The sequence below is a fragment of the Mobula birostris genome, chromosome 13 (assembly GCF_030028105.1).
Source record: "Mobula birostris isolate sMobBir1 chromosome 13, sMobBir1.hap1, whole genome shotgun sequence".
Taxonomy (NCBI): domain Eukaryota; kingdom Metazoa; phylum Chordata; class Chondrichthyes; order Myliobatiformes; family Myliobatidae; genus Mobula; species Mobula birostris.
Genome location: NC_092382.1, coordinates 91,975,659 through 91,992,692, shown reverse-complemented (window position 1 = coordinate 91,992,692; position 17,034 = coordinate 91,975,659). Strand labels below are relative to the sequence as shown.

Sequence of the window (17,034 nt, the reverse complement as noted above, 5' to 3'; positions counted from 1 at the left end):
CTTCCTTCAGTTAGTCCTGACGAAGGGTCTCGGCCTGAAACGTCGACTGTACCTCTTCCTAGAGATGCTGCCTGGCCTGCTGCGTTCACCAGCAACTTTGATGTGTGTTGCTTTGCATGGTTGCTGGCGCCCCCTACAGGTGCAGCATGACATATCAACTCCTGCAGAGATGGAAACCAGCTCTACTTGCCGAAACAGTGGAGTGTGCCGATGGCCAGTGCTGCCTGCATACTGCGCTGGGGGGGGGGCAGCCCGCGAATGTCACTGACGTGGCTGGCCCACGGCTCGCGGACCTGAACCCGTGCGTTGCTGGAGCGTGGGAGTAAAGCGGAGCATCCCGAGGAAACCCACGCAGTCCCGGGGAGAGGGTACGAACCCCCGACACAGCGGTGGGATCGGGACCCCCGCCACGGGGCCATAAAGTGCCTCACCCAAGGCCCACTGGCTTGCAGAGAAGAAGCTCCCTCCATTCCAACGATCCTCCCCGGGGCCCTCTCGTTCCCTAGGGAAGTCCCACACCCCTTCTCCTTCCCCAAGTGCAAATTGAGGGGTCAATTCCTGCACTCAGTACCCTGACTGAAGGCCAGCCTGCCAAACACCTCGTTTAACCACCGTCTCCATTCCTTGGAACGTGGAAGACTGAGGGGAAATTTGACAGCGGTACACAAGATCATGAGGGGTAGAGATAGGGTAGGTTCGTCATAGCCTGGGGGTTTGTAGAGGGGATAAGCCCCCACTATCTATTAAATGCTCCAAATGGCGTGCATCTCTGACAGCCTCTGACAACCATGTCCGGCTCCCGGCCTTCACGTGTGGATCAGCTACTAAGCCCGGCGGAACCATTTCTACTGACAGGACAGGGGGCAAAGGCGGGTCACTGGTTCCTCAAAACCAGTCGCTTCAGGCAGACGGGGCCCATCAGCCGTGATTGGCAGCTCTTCTGGGAGAAGGAAAACTCTGATTTTAAACCTCCACTGCCTTGCGGCCACACCCACTCATGGGGGAGGGGAGGGCTTCGGGGGTAAACCCTGAGGAAGAAATCCGGAGCCGGGGGTCCCTGAGGCAGTTTGATGTTGTTTACAACTTCACTCTGTCAACCTCTGCGACGACACTGCTGCCAAGCTGGATCAGTGCTTGCCCTTCCCTTGGACTCCATCAGTGACGTGGAGAGGGCAGACACACCGCAGGGCAGGCAGCATCCACAGGAATGAATAAACGGCCAGCATTCTGGGCCGAGACCCTCCCTCGGGAAAGAGAGGGGGGGAAGAGATCAAAATAAAAAGTTGGGGGTGGGGGGGGGAAGGGGAAGGAGGAGCAGTTGGAAGATGACTGGTGAAGCCAGCTGGGTGGGAAACGTAAAGGGCTGGAGAGGGAGGAATCTGTGAGGAGTGGAGAGTGGACCATCGGGTAAAAATAGGCAGGTGAGAAGAGGTAAGAGTGGCCATTTTGGATTGGGAAGGTTTAGAAGGATACGGGCCAAGTGAGACTCTTTGAAATGGGAATTGCGGTGGGCATGGACTAGATGGGCCGAAAGGCCTGTTTCCTTGCACGGTTTGGGGAAAGGGGAGGGCGGCTCACAGGGTCCTGTCTGCATCAGTGGAGCTGCGGTCGAGAGCTTCGAGCCCCCAGGAGTGGGCCTCTCCCTGTCCTGGTCCAAACTGGGTCGAGGAGGCCTGCTTCCTCAGGGGCTACAGAAATCTAGCACGCCCCCGTTGACCCTCACTGATTTATTAAATCGATACATCGCAGAAAGCAACCCATGTGGGTCCTCTGCCCCTTGGGACGGCAACTTCTCCGCCTGTGACCGCGAGACACTGCAGAGAGTTGCGGGCACAGCCCAGCTCGCCGCAGGAAAACCAGCCTCCTCTCCGTCGACTCTATCCACACTTCCTGCTGCCTCTGTAAAGCAGACAGTGCAATCAAAGATCCCATCCCTGACAATCTTCGATCTCCCCTCGAATCCGACAGACGATACAACAACCTGAAAGCACGTCCCACAGCCTGTTCCCCAGTGTTATAAGACCACTGAACGATTCCCTTGTACAACAAGATGGACTCCTGACCTCACAGTCTACCTTGTTACGATCTCGCACCTCACTGTCTGCCTGCTCTGCACTTTCTCTGTGACTGTGACACTCTCTGTTACTGTTTGACCTTGTTCTACCTCAACACACTGTGTAAAGGCATGATCTGTGCGAACGATATACAAGACAAGATTGTCACCGTACCGCGGACACGGGCGACCATGACAAGCCAACAGTGATGTGCTCTACCTGAAGTTGCGAGCTCCCTCCGCCGCGCCCCGGCTGCTGCAGCCGCTGCTCTCGGGGTCCTCCAGACAATGCCGGGACGGAGGCGGGACCTCTGTCTGGCTACCTGAGGGGCAGGAGGAGAGAGGTTCAGTGTCATCAGACCTCGGGGCACCGGGGGGGGGGGGGGAGGGGCGTGGTGTTGGGGGTTCTGGCGCGCGAAGACGGGTACTCTGCCAAGCGTTCTGGGGCCGGAACGGTGTGACGACCCTTTGCGGGTTGCCACCCCCCCCCCTCCCAGCGCACCCTCAGATGTGATGCTTGTGAACCCGAACTGCGCTCTTCACTGTTACGTGAATAAATCTGGACCCGAGTCGAGTCTTGGGTACACGGGGCAGGGATGTGGCACAGCAGGGTCAGGGGCCGGGTGACGGGACCCCAAAAGTTTGAAGCGGGGGTCTGTCCAGTGTACGAGTGAGCCGCAGAACCCAGGGGGGGACTTGCTGGAGGAGCGTCAGTGTCTCCGTCCAGTATTCAGACAGGGGAACAGGAAGAGCAGCAAGGAAAGAGTTAAATTTTGTCAGGAGTCACATCGGGAGTCCTCCTTGGCCGGCCCCAAAGCAGACGACGCAATTTGCCAGACAAGTTGGCATTGGTCTGGAATGCAAAACGCTCTGAAAAAGGCAAAGGGGAAAATCGGTCACAGTGAAACCAGTTTTGGGAACTGACCAGTCAACAGCTGTAAGATTCAGCGAAGGTGAGGGGCAGGCCCGGACAGGGAACAGGGTAAACGTTTGCACAGGTATCAGACTGCAGGAAGGTACGAGGATAAGGGGCTTTTGCAGGGTATTAAAAGGGAGGGGGGATTCTTTCTGTGAATTGGATCATCGGTCAGGCAGGGTGGCGACCGACAGCAATGCAGGCAGGCAGGCTCTGTTGGTGCAGGATTGTGGCATGACACCCTCGGGTGCGTGGGTGCTAACGCAAACGACACAGTTCACTGTACGTTCCGAGATAAATAAACCCAAATCTGAAATCTGACGGACGTTCAGAGGGAGGTGGAGACGGTTTCAAGGGAGGGAGAGAGACATAGAGAAGTAGGGAGAAATAGAGAGAATGATAAAGATAGAGACAGAGAGAGACACAGACAGGGTATGAGATAGAGAGAGGTAAAGAGAGGGGGCGATGTAGAGAGATAGAGAGAAAGAGAGAGAGAGAGAAAGAGGTAGAAAAAGATGGAGATAGAAAGAGAAAGGGGCAGAGAGCCAGAGAAAGGGGGGCAGAGAGCGAGAGAAAGGGGCAGAGAGCGAAAGGGGCAGAGAGTGAGAGAGAGGGGGGCAGAGCGAGAGAGAGGGGGGCAGAGCGAGAGAGAGGGGTGCAGAGCGAGAGAGAAGGGGGGCAGAGAGAGAGAGAAGGGGGGCAGAGAGCGAGAGAGAGGGGGGCAGAGAGCGAGAGAGAGGGGGCAGAGAGAGAGAAAGGGGGGCAGAGAGCGAGAGAGAGGGGGGCAGAGAGCCAGAGAGAGGGGGCAGAGAGCCAGAGAGAGGGGGGCAGAGAGCGAGAGAGAGGGGGGCAGAGAGCGAGAAAGGGGGGCAGAGCGAGAGAAAGGGGGCAGAGCGAGAGAGAGGGGGCAGAGAGAGAGGGGGGCAGAGCGAGAGAGAGGGGGGCAGAGCGAGAGAGAAGGGGGGCAGAGAGCGAGAGAGAGGGGGCAGAGAGGGGGGCAGAGCGAGAGAGAGGGGGGCAGAGCGAGAGAGAGGGGGGCAGAGCGAGAGAGAGGGGGCAGAGCGAGAGAGAGAGGGGGCAGAGCGAGAGAGAGAAGGGGCAGAGCGAGAGAGAGAAGGGGCAGAGCGAGAGAGAGGGGGCAGAGCGAGAGAGAGGGGGCAGAGCGAGAGAGAGGGGGGCAGAGCGAGAGAGAGGGGGGCAGAGCGAGAGAGAGGGGGGCAGAGAGCGAGAGAGAGGGGGGCAGAGAGCGAGAGAGAGGGGGGCAGAGAGTGAGAGAGAGGGGGGCAGAGAGCGAGAGAGAGGGGGGCAGGGAGAGAGAGAGGGGGGCAGAGCGAGAGAACACACTGCCAAGAGTCATACTATTAATACTACATTCTGCCATCATACTTGACCTGCCAAAATGAACCACCTCACACTGATCTGGGCTGTTATCTGAACATGACGGGAAGCCAGAGAAGAAACCGCGGGACCCCTGGCTGAGACGTTTGCTTCGTTGAGATCGGAGTCCCCGCCTGCTTTCGGAGGCCCACTATCCCCCCAGTACCGAGGAACACTGAGGTGACGGGTGCTGCTCTGTGGGTCCGACATCCACTGTCAGTCAGGTGTTCCCAGGGGCTGGTCACGGCCTGCAGGAACTCCAACCCGCGCCGTGGCGTTCGCTGGCCCGCCCGGCCAGCCGCGACATCTTGCAGACAGTTCACCAAAGCCCAGTGCTTTGCTGTCTCAGAGAGGTTTGGAGCGGAGTGTTTGGCTTCAAGTCCGCGATCGTCTCCGTTGCCCCTCTCCAACTGAGGGCATCCAGCACGGTTGAAGTCGATGGCGGGCGGGTACCCGGTGCCTTCGGCCTGCTTTTGACCGCTCCTCCTCGCCCCCTTGCCAGCTGCTGTCGGAGGAGAGTGCGGGAGCCTTGGGAACCAGGTTGCCAGGATTGATCAGTGAGGCTGTGCACTCGTTTTGGGGGACTTTGAGGTTCACGTTGCATCCATTCCTGGATTCTGGTTACTCTCATTTTGCTTTTGCCGATTTGAGTGCTATGATTGGGGTGATCGATGCGGACTGGGGCGATTCGGCATACAGTGGCCCTGCATCGAACTACAGTGACGATTGCACGTTTGACCTTTGACATTCCGTGTGTCGTTCACTCGCTTTGTGCTCTTTGCACAACTTGTTCCCTTTTTTCCGCGCCTCTGTGTGCCTGACGTTTCCGTGAATGGTGTGGATGATTTTGCCCGACTGTGTCAGGTAAGTTCCTTTGCGAGACTATAGAATTGTGTATCTGTATTGCTTAATGCCTGGACCAACAGAGGGTCTTGGTGCTGCCCTCTACCCTACTGCTGAAAACACAGGACTATGGGGTACTGACTCTACCCTACTCCTTTACACCACAAGGCCACATGACCTAACTGTGGAAGAAAATTCTGAAAAAAGAATTAAAATATCTGAGTTGTTCATACCCTGCACCTTCCTTTAATTAGCAGTATCTGAAATACATCTTATGGAAATGTTTGTTTGATGATGAACTTGAATAAAAAATAAATGATTGAAAAAAAAATAGCAATGTACCTAGCGCTGATCTTGGTGCACAACACAGCAGTGAGGACAAGATGGAGACGGCGAAGGGCATGAACTGGAGGGAGAACCCTGTGGGCTGTCAAGTGCCTGACAATTGAACTGTGTGTATGGTTTCCCTTCACCTGTCTGAGACATATAAAACTAATCATACTTCAGTACTTTAATGACTTACTGGATGGAAGGATGTAATGAACCTTCTTTGTACCATGAATAAAGACTCGCCATTCGGCCTGGGTTCTCAGAACCCTTGCAAGCATCTATCTTAGTCTTAAGGATGTCCTGAGGAACTGTCTGTGTGTTGTGTGCAGGAAGGAGACTGTCTCTGGCATTTTTGTGGAAATTGATGACAAACACAGGATTGACATTTTTAAACTCTGACTGATGTCATTGACTTTCTGTGTGCTGTGAGTATCGCTCTTCGGAGGACTTGACGACCGCATGGTTAGAGAGTCACTCTTCCCACCTTCACGAGTACAGCATTCTCCAGCCACCTTGAAGTCCGTGTCCACCTTACTTGTGACCAACTTGAATTGAAGATTTTTGGCAAGCTAACTTCCCTGACAAACGGGTCCCAAGGTGTTTCTCTTGTCTCATGGCTGCCTGCAGGAGGGCCGATCTCGGAGTTGTAGTCTGCACACAGACTTTGATAGCGAACGTCCATTTTAGTGCCCTGCTGAAGGGTCAGGGCCCGAAACGTCGATCGTTTACTCTTTTCCACACGTACTGCTGATTTCCCCCAGCGCTTTGCGTGCGTTGCTCGGATTAAATGTTCTTTGCATCTCAGTCACCTATAAAGGAAGTAGGCCTTTGGGGGATGCCAACTCCCTGGGCCGACACCCACCTGGGGTGTAAAGACTCCATCAGTCTATTGACTACATCTCTGTCGTCGATGCTTTAATTCCCAAGGAGGTGCCCCGCGAGACCGCGTCCTCGGCCCCCGACTCTCCCTCTCTGTGTGCTCAGTGGCTCCCTGACCAGAATCAGCTCTCGCTCTGCCTGCAAGGTGGCGCTGTGCAGTCGTGGGCTGCAACAGGGTTGCCGTGACAACGGCCTTCCCGCCAAAGGCGCTGGCCGTTGGCTGCCGAAAGGAGGGCGGGGAACACGCTCCCGTCCCCGTCAACCGTGCTCGGGTTCAGCGGGTTGACAGCTGTCCCGGTCCAAACACCCCTGCTTCCCCAGGAGGGTGAAGACATTCGAACCGTCCCCGTCAACCCTTACCATCCTATCTCGGCTTGGCACAGTGACTGTTCCGCACGTGACCGCAAGGAACTGCAGACAGTCGTGGACACGGGTCAGCGCGTCATGGAAACCCGCCTCCCCTCCGCAGACCCCATCTACACTTCCCGCTGATACGGTATAATCAAAGGTGCCAGCCACCCCAGACATTCTTCCCTCTTCCATCCCGCTGGAACAACATACCACCAAGCCCAAGCATAGCTTCTACCCCACTGCATCAGACTATTGAACGGTTCCCTCGTTCCATATGGACTCTTGACTTCACAGTCTACCTTGTTACGATCTCGCACCTCACTGTCTGCCTGCTCTGCACTTCCTCTGTGGCTGTGACACTCTATTCTGCATTCTGTTACTGTTTGGCCTTGTTCTACCTCAAATCACTGTGTAGTGATGTGATCTGTGTGAACGATACACAAGACAAGATTGTCACTGTACCTCAGTTCACCATTTCCGACAACCGCAGACGTCTCACTCACCTTGGGAAGACGAGCGGCAGGCCAGGTGGGAGAAGGAGAGGTAGAGGGAGCTGCTGGGCTGGAAGTAGTGGTCGAGGATCAAGCCAACTCTCTCCGTCACCTGCAGGTAGAGGCGAGCCTCCTCCTGGTCAACCTTCTTCTCCCGGGACAGCTGTGGACACAAGGCAGGAGGTGAGGGGCGCGCGGCCAGAGTACAGATCCCCCGCCTGCCCCTCCCGACCCTCCCCCTGTTGTACGGCACAGGTGCAGATCCTTCGGCCCAAACTGTCCATGCTAACCCACGTCCCCATCCATGTCTGGCCCATATTCCTTGAAACCTTTCCCTGTCAATGCACCTGGCTCAGTCACTTCCCCTGACAGCTCTTTCCGTGCAGAACTGTGCAACAGTCTTATGTATAGCAGGGTGCCTAAGACATCTGCACCATACTGTTGTAATTCTGTGTATTGCACCGTACTGCTGCCCGATTCTGATGTGGGTCTCCATTGTGGACTGAGAGTGGGAAGGGGAAGGGAGAGGGGAGGGAGCGGGTAGCAGCAGAGAGACGTTCTGTGATGATCAATAAACCGATCGTTTGCATTCAAATGGCCTTGCCTGGTGTCTCAGGGCTGGGGGCGTCTGCACCTGTCCCTGGCTCTCCTTCTCTGCCACCTGTCCCACAGCCCTCCCGCGGCACTCCACCCTCGCCGTTCCCAACGTCCTTTACTGCTGTCAGATTTACAAATCCCCCTCTCCACGTTGACAAATACAGCGCTGGGCAATAGTCTGAGGCCCAAGCTATCCATATACATACAACACAATACAATATATACAATACACAGAACTTTTGCGCAGGACTGTATACTGGGTGGGACAGTTGCCCCTGAGATCCTATTAAATGTCCCCCCTCACCTTAAACCTGTGCCCTCTGGCTCTCGGCTCCCTGTCCCTGGGAAACAGAGCGGGTGCAATCACCCTAACGATGCCATGAACCAGTTTACACACTCGACCATACTCAGTGTCCCTTCACCATCATCAGGTGCCAGGTCCTGTGACGTCATCATTATGGGCTGTGCCCTATGACGTCATTGTCCCGCGTCATGCCGTTACGACGTGGGGGAACAGGGTCTCGTGACCATGATGGTTCTTGGCAAATCTTCCCACAGAACTGGTTTGCCAGCGGCTTCTTCTGGGCAGTGTCTTCACAAGACGGGTGACCCCAGCCATTATCCATATACTCTTCAGAGATGGTCTGCCCGGCGCCGGTGGTGGCATAACCAGGACTTGTGATCTGCACCGGCTGCTCGTACGACCATCCGCCACCTGCTCCCACGGTTTCACGTGACCCTGATCTGCGGGGGGGGGGGGCCGAGCTGGTGCCACACCTTGCCCGAGGGTGACCTGCAGGCTAGCGGAGGGAAGGAGCACCTTGCACCTCCTTGGGTAGGGATAAATCTCCACCCCAACGGCCAAAGGTATAAAGATATATCTTTTAAACTGTCTGTCTATATGATCACCTCCCAGTCTCCTGTGCTCCAATGAGAGAAGTCCCAAGAGGTTCACAAGGGTGATTCCAGGAATAAAAGGGTTATCATACAAGGAAAGTCTGATGGCTCTGGGTCTGTACTTGCTGGAATTCAGGAGGATGAGGGGGGATCTCATTGAAATCTTCCGAATGTTGAGAGGCGTAGACAGAGTAGATGTGGAAAGAATGCTCCCCACGGTGAGAGAGTCTAGGACAAGAGGGCACAGCCTCAGGATAGAGGGGCACCCTTTCAAAACAGAGATGCAGAGAAATTTCTTCAGCCAAAGTTTGGTGAATTTGTGGAATTTGTTACCACGTACAGCTCTGGAGGCCAGGTCATTGGGTGTATTTAAGGCAGAGATTGATAGTTTCTTGATTGGACATGGCATCAAAGGTTACGGGGAGAAGGCTGGGAACTGAGGAGAAAATAACAAGGGTCAGCCATGATTGAATGGCAGAGCAGACTGGATGGGCCAGATGGCCTAATTCTGCTCCCAGGTCTTTTGGTCTCACTGAGTTAACTTCTCCCCGTTGAATCCCGGCTGCCTTAGAAGACTGCAGGATCCCTAGCGGCTTTTCACGGGGAGGTGTGGCAGTCACAGTCACGCGATTACCCTGCCAGGAAAGCAGGTCCAGCCCTGCTGCCATCTGTGAGGGCCCTCGTGCTGGCTGTCCATCGTTTCCGACCAGGGCGCGAGTCAGCACAGCTCACTGATTGTGCGACTGGGTGAAGAGCTGCACGGAGAAACCCGGTACGGGGGTGGAGTTTAACGGTGAAAAACCTTCGGCGCTGGGGTGGTCCCCACTCCCTCGGCCTCGAAGATCTCGGGGCCCCACGGCCGCAGACTTCCTCGGCCTGCAGCGGACGGCCAACGACACCTTCACGTTCCACGAAGCGTGGTGCCACCACCTTCTTGGCTGGTGGATCCGGTGGCTGATCTCACCTCTCAGTCCGGTGGAACTAGCTTTGCATGCTGGGGCGGGCAAATCCCCACCTCGCCGGGACTGGAGGCTCCTGGCTGCCCTGCCCGGGTTCAGCCCGCCTGTCGTGTGCAGCTGCTTGGAGCCACAGGCAACAGCTGGGTAGCCGGTGGGCGAGCTGCCCCAGGGCAGAGCACGACTAGCCTGCCGCCCCTCCCTGGACACCCCAGGGCCCTTGTATCTTCTCCCTGTGAGCTCGGGGTGCTCCGGTCCCTTCCAGAGACGTGCGGGTCAGTAGGTGACCTGGTCACACAGGTGTAATGGGCCAAGCCTCTAACGATATTTCCTCTTCTTGGGTGTGAAGATCTCTGGGGACCTGACCTGGTCCCAACATATCGATGCAGCTACAAAAACCATAAGATACAGGAGCAGAGGGAGGCCATTCGGCCCATTGAGTCTGCTCCACCATTCAATCATGGGCTGATCCAATTCTTCCAGTCATCCCCACCCCCCTGCTTTCACCCCATATCCTTGGATGCCCTGGCTAATCAAGAACCTATCTATCTCTGCCGTAAATGCACCCAATGACTTGGCCTCCACAGCTGCTCGTGGCAACAAATTCCACAGATTTACCACCCTCTGACTAAAGTAATTTCTCCGCATCTCAGTGGACGTCCTTCAACCCTGAAGTCGTGCCCTCTTGTCCTAGACTCCCCTACCATGGGAAATAACTTTGCCATGTCTAATCTCTTCAGGCCTTTTAACCTTCGGGATGTTTCTGTGAGATCCCCGCTGATTCTCCTGAACTCCAGGGAATACATCCCAGGAGCTGCCGGACATTCCTCATACAGTAGCCCTCTCATTCCTGGAAGGCAAGATGGCTGCTAAGTTGCATTAGGAGTCTGAAGGTATCTGGATTGTCAACTAAAACACTCGAAAACTTCTACAAATATACGGTGGGGAGAGCATTCTGATGGGCTGCATCACTGTTCTGGTATGGGGCTGGGGGCTACTGCACTGGATGGAAGGAAGCTGCAGATACTTGTAAGATTCGTCAATTTGGTCCATAGTGCGAGTCTCTGTAGTATCCAAGCTGCAAGCTTGAAGGAGTGGTACCTTAGGAAGGCAGTGCCCATCACTGAGGATCCTCACCGCCCAGGACGTGCCCTCTTCTCGTTGTTACTGTTGGGAAGGAGATACAGAAGCCTGAAGGCACTCACTCAGCGATTCAGGGACACCTGCTTCCCCTAAATGATATGATTCCTAAATGGACAGTGAACCCATGAACAGTAACTCACTACTTTTTAATCTCTATTTCTTTTGTATTACTTGTTTTAACTTAATCATTTAATAGACATCCTTACTGTAGGTCAGTTTTTTTCTCCTCTGTATCACTGTATTTATCACTGTACTGCTTGCATAAAGAACAAATTTTGTGACGTATACCGGTGATATTAAACCTGATTCTGGTTATTTTTTTTTTTAAAGTCTTGATAAATCTCCTCTACGCACTTTCCAGCTTAAAGGCATCTTTCCCAGCGCGGGGCGTCCGAAACTGAACGTAATTCTGTCAAAGGCGGCCCCTCCAGTGTCTCGTACAACCCCACCGTGACCTCCCAACCCCTGTACTCCATGCCCTGACCGCCTCCTTCACTATCCTGTCTACCCACCTTCAGTGAAGCACGTCCCCCTGTTCCGTGACACCTCCCAGGGCCCCTTGTGGAAGCCCTAAAGCAGCAAACTGCAGGACCTACTAGTGACATTAAACCCGATTCCGACCCACCCCCACGGCTCGCCTTCCCAGAATGCCACACCTGGCATCCATCCAATTAAACTGCATTTGCCATTCCTCGGCCCACTCCCCTGGCTGCTCGCAAATCCTGACAACCACCTTCACTGTCTCTGACATCATGTGTGGCCTTACTCACCTCCCCTTGTCCGCTTTCACCCAAACCTTTGATGTATACGATCAACAACAGAGTTCTCTCCCTATTAGGAAATGGCAGGACCAGAATTGGGCCATTCAGCCCATCAGTCTGCTCTGCTGTTCCATCATGGCTGATTTATTATCCCACTCAACCCCATTCTCCCTACCTTTGACACCCTGACTAATCAAGGACCTGCACTTTAAATATACCCAATGGCTTGGCTTCCACAGCCTTCTCTGGCAATGAATTCTACAGATTCACCACCCCCTGGCTAAACAAATTCCTCCTCATCTCTGTCTTAAAGGAACGTCCCTCTATTCTGAGGCTGTGCCCTCTGGTCCTAGACTCCCCCCACCCATCAGAAGAAACATCCTCTCCACATCCACTCTATCCAGGCCTTTGCAAATGTGAGAGATTTCAGTGAGATCCCCTCCCCCCCCCACCGTGCCCTTCCCCAGCGTTATTCACACGGCCGTTAACAGCATCAGTGTGCCAAGTGCACAGCTCCCTGAGAACGGCTGCACACATCGACAGGGTGGTAAGGGAGGCATACGGGATGCCTGCCTTTGTTATCAAGGCACTGAGTTCCACAGTCAGAACGTTACGTTACAGCTTTATTAAAAACCCAGCTTTCTGGGGTACTGCCGCAGAATTAGAATCAGGTTTATTATCACCGGCATGTGACGTGAAATTTGTTAACTTAGCAGTTCCATGCAACACAAAATATAGAAAAATAATAAGTAAATCAAATACAGTATACATATATTGAATAGATTAAAAATCATGCATAAAAACAGAAATAATATATTAAAAAAGAAGTGAGGTAGTGTCCAAGGGTTCAAAGTCCATTTAGGAATCGGATGGCAGAGGGGAAGAAGCTGTTCCTGAATCGCTGAGTGTGTGCCTTCAGGCTTCTGTACCTCCGACCTGATGGTAACAGTGAGAAAAGGACATGCCCTGGGTGCTGGGGGTCCTTAATAATGGACGCTGCCTTTCTGAGACACCGCTCCCTGAAGATGTCCTGGGCACTTTGTAGGCGAGTACCCAAGATGGAGCCAACTAGATTTACAACCTTCTGCAGCTTCTTTTGGTCCTGTACAGTAGCCCCTCCATACCAGACAGTGATCAGCCTGTCAGAATGCTCTCCATGGTACAAGTAGAGAAGTTTTTGAGTGTATTTGTTGACATACCAAATCTCTTCAAACTCCTGTCACGGTCTTGCCTTCTTTATAACTGCATCAGTATGTTGGGACCAGGTTAGATCCTCAGAGATCTTGACACCCAGGAACTTGAAACTGCTCACTCTCTCTACTTCTGATCCCTCTGTGAGGATTGGTATGTGTTCCTTCATCTCACCCTTCCTTCAGTTCAGTTTGCCCCATTACTGGAAAGACAGGGGTATTTGGAGCGGGTACGGTGCATTTTTGCCCGGATATTGCCTGGTTTAGAGGGCCTGTGCCATCAGGAGAGACCGGATAAACCTGGGTCGTTTTCTCTGGAGCGTCGGAAGTGGAGGGGAGATCAGATAGACGTTGACAAGATTATGAGAGGCGGCTTTTTTCTTTTCAACCAGGGTCACACTGTGTAATACCAGAGGGCAGACACTTAGGTGAGAGGGGGGCAAATGGACGGGAGATGTGAGGGGCAGGTCTCTCCACAGAGAGAGAGAGAAAGGGGTGGGTGCCTGTGATCCAGAGGAGGCAGATACGATCGAGGTGTCCCAGACAGGCACTTGAATGGACAGAGGGCGGAGGGATAGGCACATTGTGGACGCAGAGGGGACTAGTTCAGTCAGGCATTTAATTGCTAGTCTAACTGGCTTAGTACAACATTGTGGGCAGAAAGGGCCTGTTTCCTGAGCTGTGTGTCCCCACCCTCTTGCCAGGCGAGTGGACGCCCTCGCGAACCTCCCTCGCCCGTTTCCCCATGCCGCGCCTCCCCTTCCCCCTTCACCTTCATCGCTTCCAGGACTGCCAGACCTCGGCTCCCAGGCTTGTCTCCCGGCGTCTGCGTCAGAGCCTCCGCAGCCTGTGGGGACGGGAGTGGGGGGGAGGGGGTTAGATCGTGAGGGTCTCCTCCCTCCCCCTCAACCATCCACCCCTCCCCTCGTCCCTGACACCTCGCCCTGTCTCGTCTTGTTCTCCCTCCTCTCGCCCCCCCACACCCCTCCCCTACCCCTCTGTTCTCCCTTCCTCTCTCCTCTCTCCACTCACTCCTCCCAGCCTCCTTCCCACCTCTGTTTGTCCCTCACCCCCCCTTTCCTCCCCAACCGTCCCCCACCTCTTCTCCACTCGCTCCTTCACTCCTCCTCCCCTCCCTCCCTTCCCTCCCCCACCCCCCTGCACCCCTGGTCTGGGACTCACGTTGGCCAGGCGCCGGAGACGGACGCAGTCCGCGTGGCTCAGGACCCCGTCTATCTGCGCTCGCCGGCCACCGTCCGGCCCCCCGCCCTCCGTCACCAGTGAGAGCGAGGCGAAGGGAGGCAAGGAGGCTGAGGGAGAGGGGAGTGGAACAGAAGGAGAGAGAGTGAGGCAGGATCCAGACACTGCGCCCCTCCCAACACACACACACACTCCCCACCCCGCCCGGGAGGGGGTGCTGGTGGACAGGCGATCCCAGACACACCCTCTGTTAGACAGACAGACAGACCGACCCAGACACCACCCCCCCACCCCGTACCCACTGTCTGCAGGACTGATGGACTCAAACAGACCTGTCTGGCAGATAGAGGGACTGAGACCCACCGTCTGTGAGTCCGACAAACCCAAACCCCCCCCACCCCCCCAGACAGATCACAGACTGACCTTTCAGGATGTCCAGCCCCCGTCTGGGCTCCAGCTTCTGCCTGGTCGTTGCATTCCGAGGGGCAGACGTCTGGGTGTCTTTGGCCGCGGCTCTGTGACAGGGCAGGCGGAGGTCAGCGCAGGCGGGGCTCAGGCCGGACGGCTGGGGTGGGGGGGAGAGCTCAGGATGGGGGGCTGCGACGGGGTAGGGGCGGCGACAGGGGGAGAGGCAGCAAGGGTTAAGGACAGAGAGAAGGGAGAGGAGTTTGGTAAGGTGGGAGACATGGTGAGGAGAGTGTGAGAGCAAGATGGGAGGGATGGTGAGGAGGGAGGAGGGGGAGGAGGGAGGAGGGGGAGGAGGGAGGAAGACGAAGAGGGAGGGGCAGTGAAGGGACCAGGACAGTGATGGAGAAGGGGCAGCGAGGAAGGAGGGTTAAGGAGGGAGAGAAGGGAGGGGCGTGTGGCAAGGTGGGAGAGATAGTGAGAAGTGTGTGATAGGAAGATTGGAGGGATGGCGAGGAGGAAGAAAGACGAAGAGGGAGGGGCGGTGAGGAGGAACGGGAAGTAGGGAGGGGGCAGTGAAGGGAGAAGAGTCAAGACAGTAGATCCTACTCACCTGTGCTTGGCCTTCACCAACTCGGGAACGAGCTCTGGAGGGGTCCAGGAATCCTGCGCACAGGAGGGAGTAGTGAGTTCAATCTCTCCTCACCCACCACTCTCCACCCTGAGGGTACGCGGTGCGAGGGATATTCACCCTGGGGAGAACTGAGGGATGGGCGGGGGGGGAGAAGGGAAGGACCCCATACCTTAGACTGGGGGTGCCTGTAGAAAGTCGAGCAGGTGGTGAAGAGGTCAATGGGACACTGGTCGGGATACCAGAGCAGGGGATGAAGGCACAAAATCAAAGTCTGATTCACCAACGGGTGGTGGGGGAGCTGCCCGGACTGGGCCTCAAGCGGCGAGTCGCTTGTTTACAGTCGCCCAGGAGAGAGGCACCGGGAGACGTCGTGCGCCACCAGGGGGCGGTGTGGTGCGGAGTCCAGACTGGAGTCGTTGCTGCCCCCCAGTGTTCGCTCGGCAGAAGACAGGACAAACTGTGTTCGACTGCAGACTGCTGCAACATTCTGCGACTCAGGGACTGGGACTCTTTTTGTTTCTGTGTGTGACTGTATTTTACTGATATCTTCCAGGAGCTATACGTGCCTTGTGCTGTGTGTGACTGTCAGTACTATGTTTCACTCCTTGGCCCCAGAGAAATACTGTTTCGCTTGGCTATACTTATGGGTATTCATGCATGGTCGAATGAGAATTAAACTTGACCTTGAAACGAAAAATTTCAGTGGGGCCACATAGAATAACCCAGCAGGGAAAGAGGCTGTTTGGCCTGGAGAGCTACACCCAACATCTTAGATGTTGGGTGTAGCTCTCCATCAGATGTCGGAATGGGCAGCAACCCCAGGATCGCTCTGTCGCACTGTTAGCCTTGGAACCGTGTTGCCTCACTTTGCACTGCCGCCGCAGAGCAATGAGCACGCCGGTGACAGCAACCCCGACTCTGGCTAATCCCACCGCCTCCGTTCGGACAGATGCCAAACAAAGGGGAACCCAGCCGTTGGTCGGCGGCTCGGCCTACCTCTGACCCCGACCCAGGGCCGATCGTTTATCCGGGAAGCCAGCTCTCCAGGCATCCCGGGCGATCTGACCTCCTGGCCCTGCCTGACAGACGGTTCCTTGTCAAAGACCGTCCTGAATCCAGGTAGACAACATCTACCACCCCTCCCCAGTCAGTCCTCCCGGTCACCTCTACTGATAGGCTTTGCAGGAATGGTGGTGCAGGGTGCCTTACGCAGGCCCCCGACACCGGTGCCCTGAACAATGTGACGCTGGAATGGGGACTTCCGAGTGCCTGCAGGCCGCGAAACGGGGAGAGCTGCAGGGAGACCGGGGTGGGGGGGGTTGCAGGGGAAGCGGGAGGGACCGGGGTAGGGACGGGAAGGTGAAGGAGTGGGTGCAGGGTAGGGTTGCCAACTGTTCCATATTAGCTGGGACATCCCGTATATTGGGCTAAATTGGTTTGTCCCATACGGGACCGCCCTTGTCCCGTATTTCCCCGGCTAAGGTAGAGCGTTCCTATGAAGCCTTCCGTGCCGAAATGGTGTGAAGCGAAGAAGCAATTACCATTCATTTACATGGGAAAAATTTTTGAGCGTTCCCGGAAACAACCTACCAAATCATACCAAATAACACTAAAACCGAAAATAACACCAACATATAGTAAAAGCAGGAATGTTATGATAAATACACAGCCTATATAAAGTAGAAATAATATATGAACAGTGTATCAGAATTGTGAAGATTAAGCCAAAACCGATTTGTAGAAAAAAATTGGCACGTCACACATGCGCACACAGGTGCCCACACAAGGCTTCATGGTCATGGTCGTCTTTCTCGGGGTAAACACAAGTGTCCTGTATTTGACTGCTACTTTTGTCCCTGATTTGGGAGTGAGAAAGTTGGCAACCCTAGTGCAGGGGGAGGCGGAACAGGGCAGAACAGGGAGGGTCAGGATTGTACAGGGTGGAGTGGGGAGTGGGTAGATGGGCGAGGGAGGAGAGTACAGGAAACAGGGAGAAAGGGTGGTTGTTACC

At 55.1% G+C, this 17,034-nt stretch overlaps 1 protein-coding gene across 1 annotated transcript in view; it reads right to left on the bottom strand.

The window, feature by feature from the left end:
- The window catches only part of LOC140208045 (prolyl 3-hydroxylase 1-like), a 38,009-nt gene that overhangs the window by 13,053 nt on the left and 7,922 nt on the right, over window positions 1-17,034 (bottom strand). The window contains exons 5-10 of the mRNA XM_072276572.1: window positions 15,003-15,055; window positions 14,408-14,499; window positions 13,967-14,094; window positions 13,557-13,631; window positions 7,253-7,403; window positions 2,274-2,376 (exon numbers count right to left, since the gene is read on the bottom strand). Of these exons, the coding sequence (XP_072132673.1) occupies window positions 2,274-2,376; window positions 7,253-7,403; window positions 13,557-13,631; window positions 13,967-14,094; window positions 14,408-14,499; window positions 15,003-15,055 (602 nt within the window). The remainder of the gene's footprint in view (window positions 1-2,273; window positions 2,377-7,252; window positions 7,404-13,556; window positions 13,632-13,966; window positions 14,095-14,407; window positions 14,500-15,002; window positions 15,056-17,034) is intronic.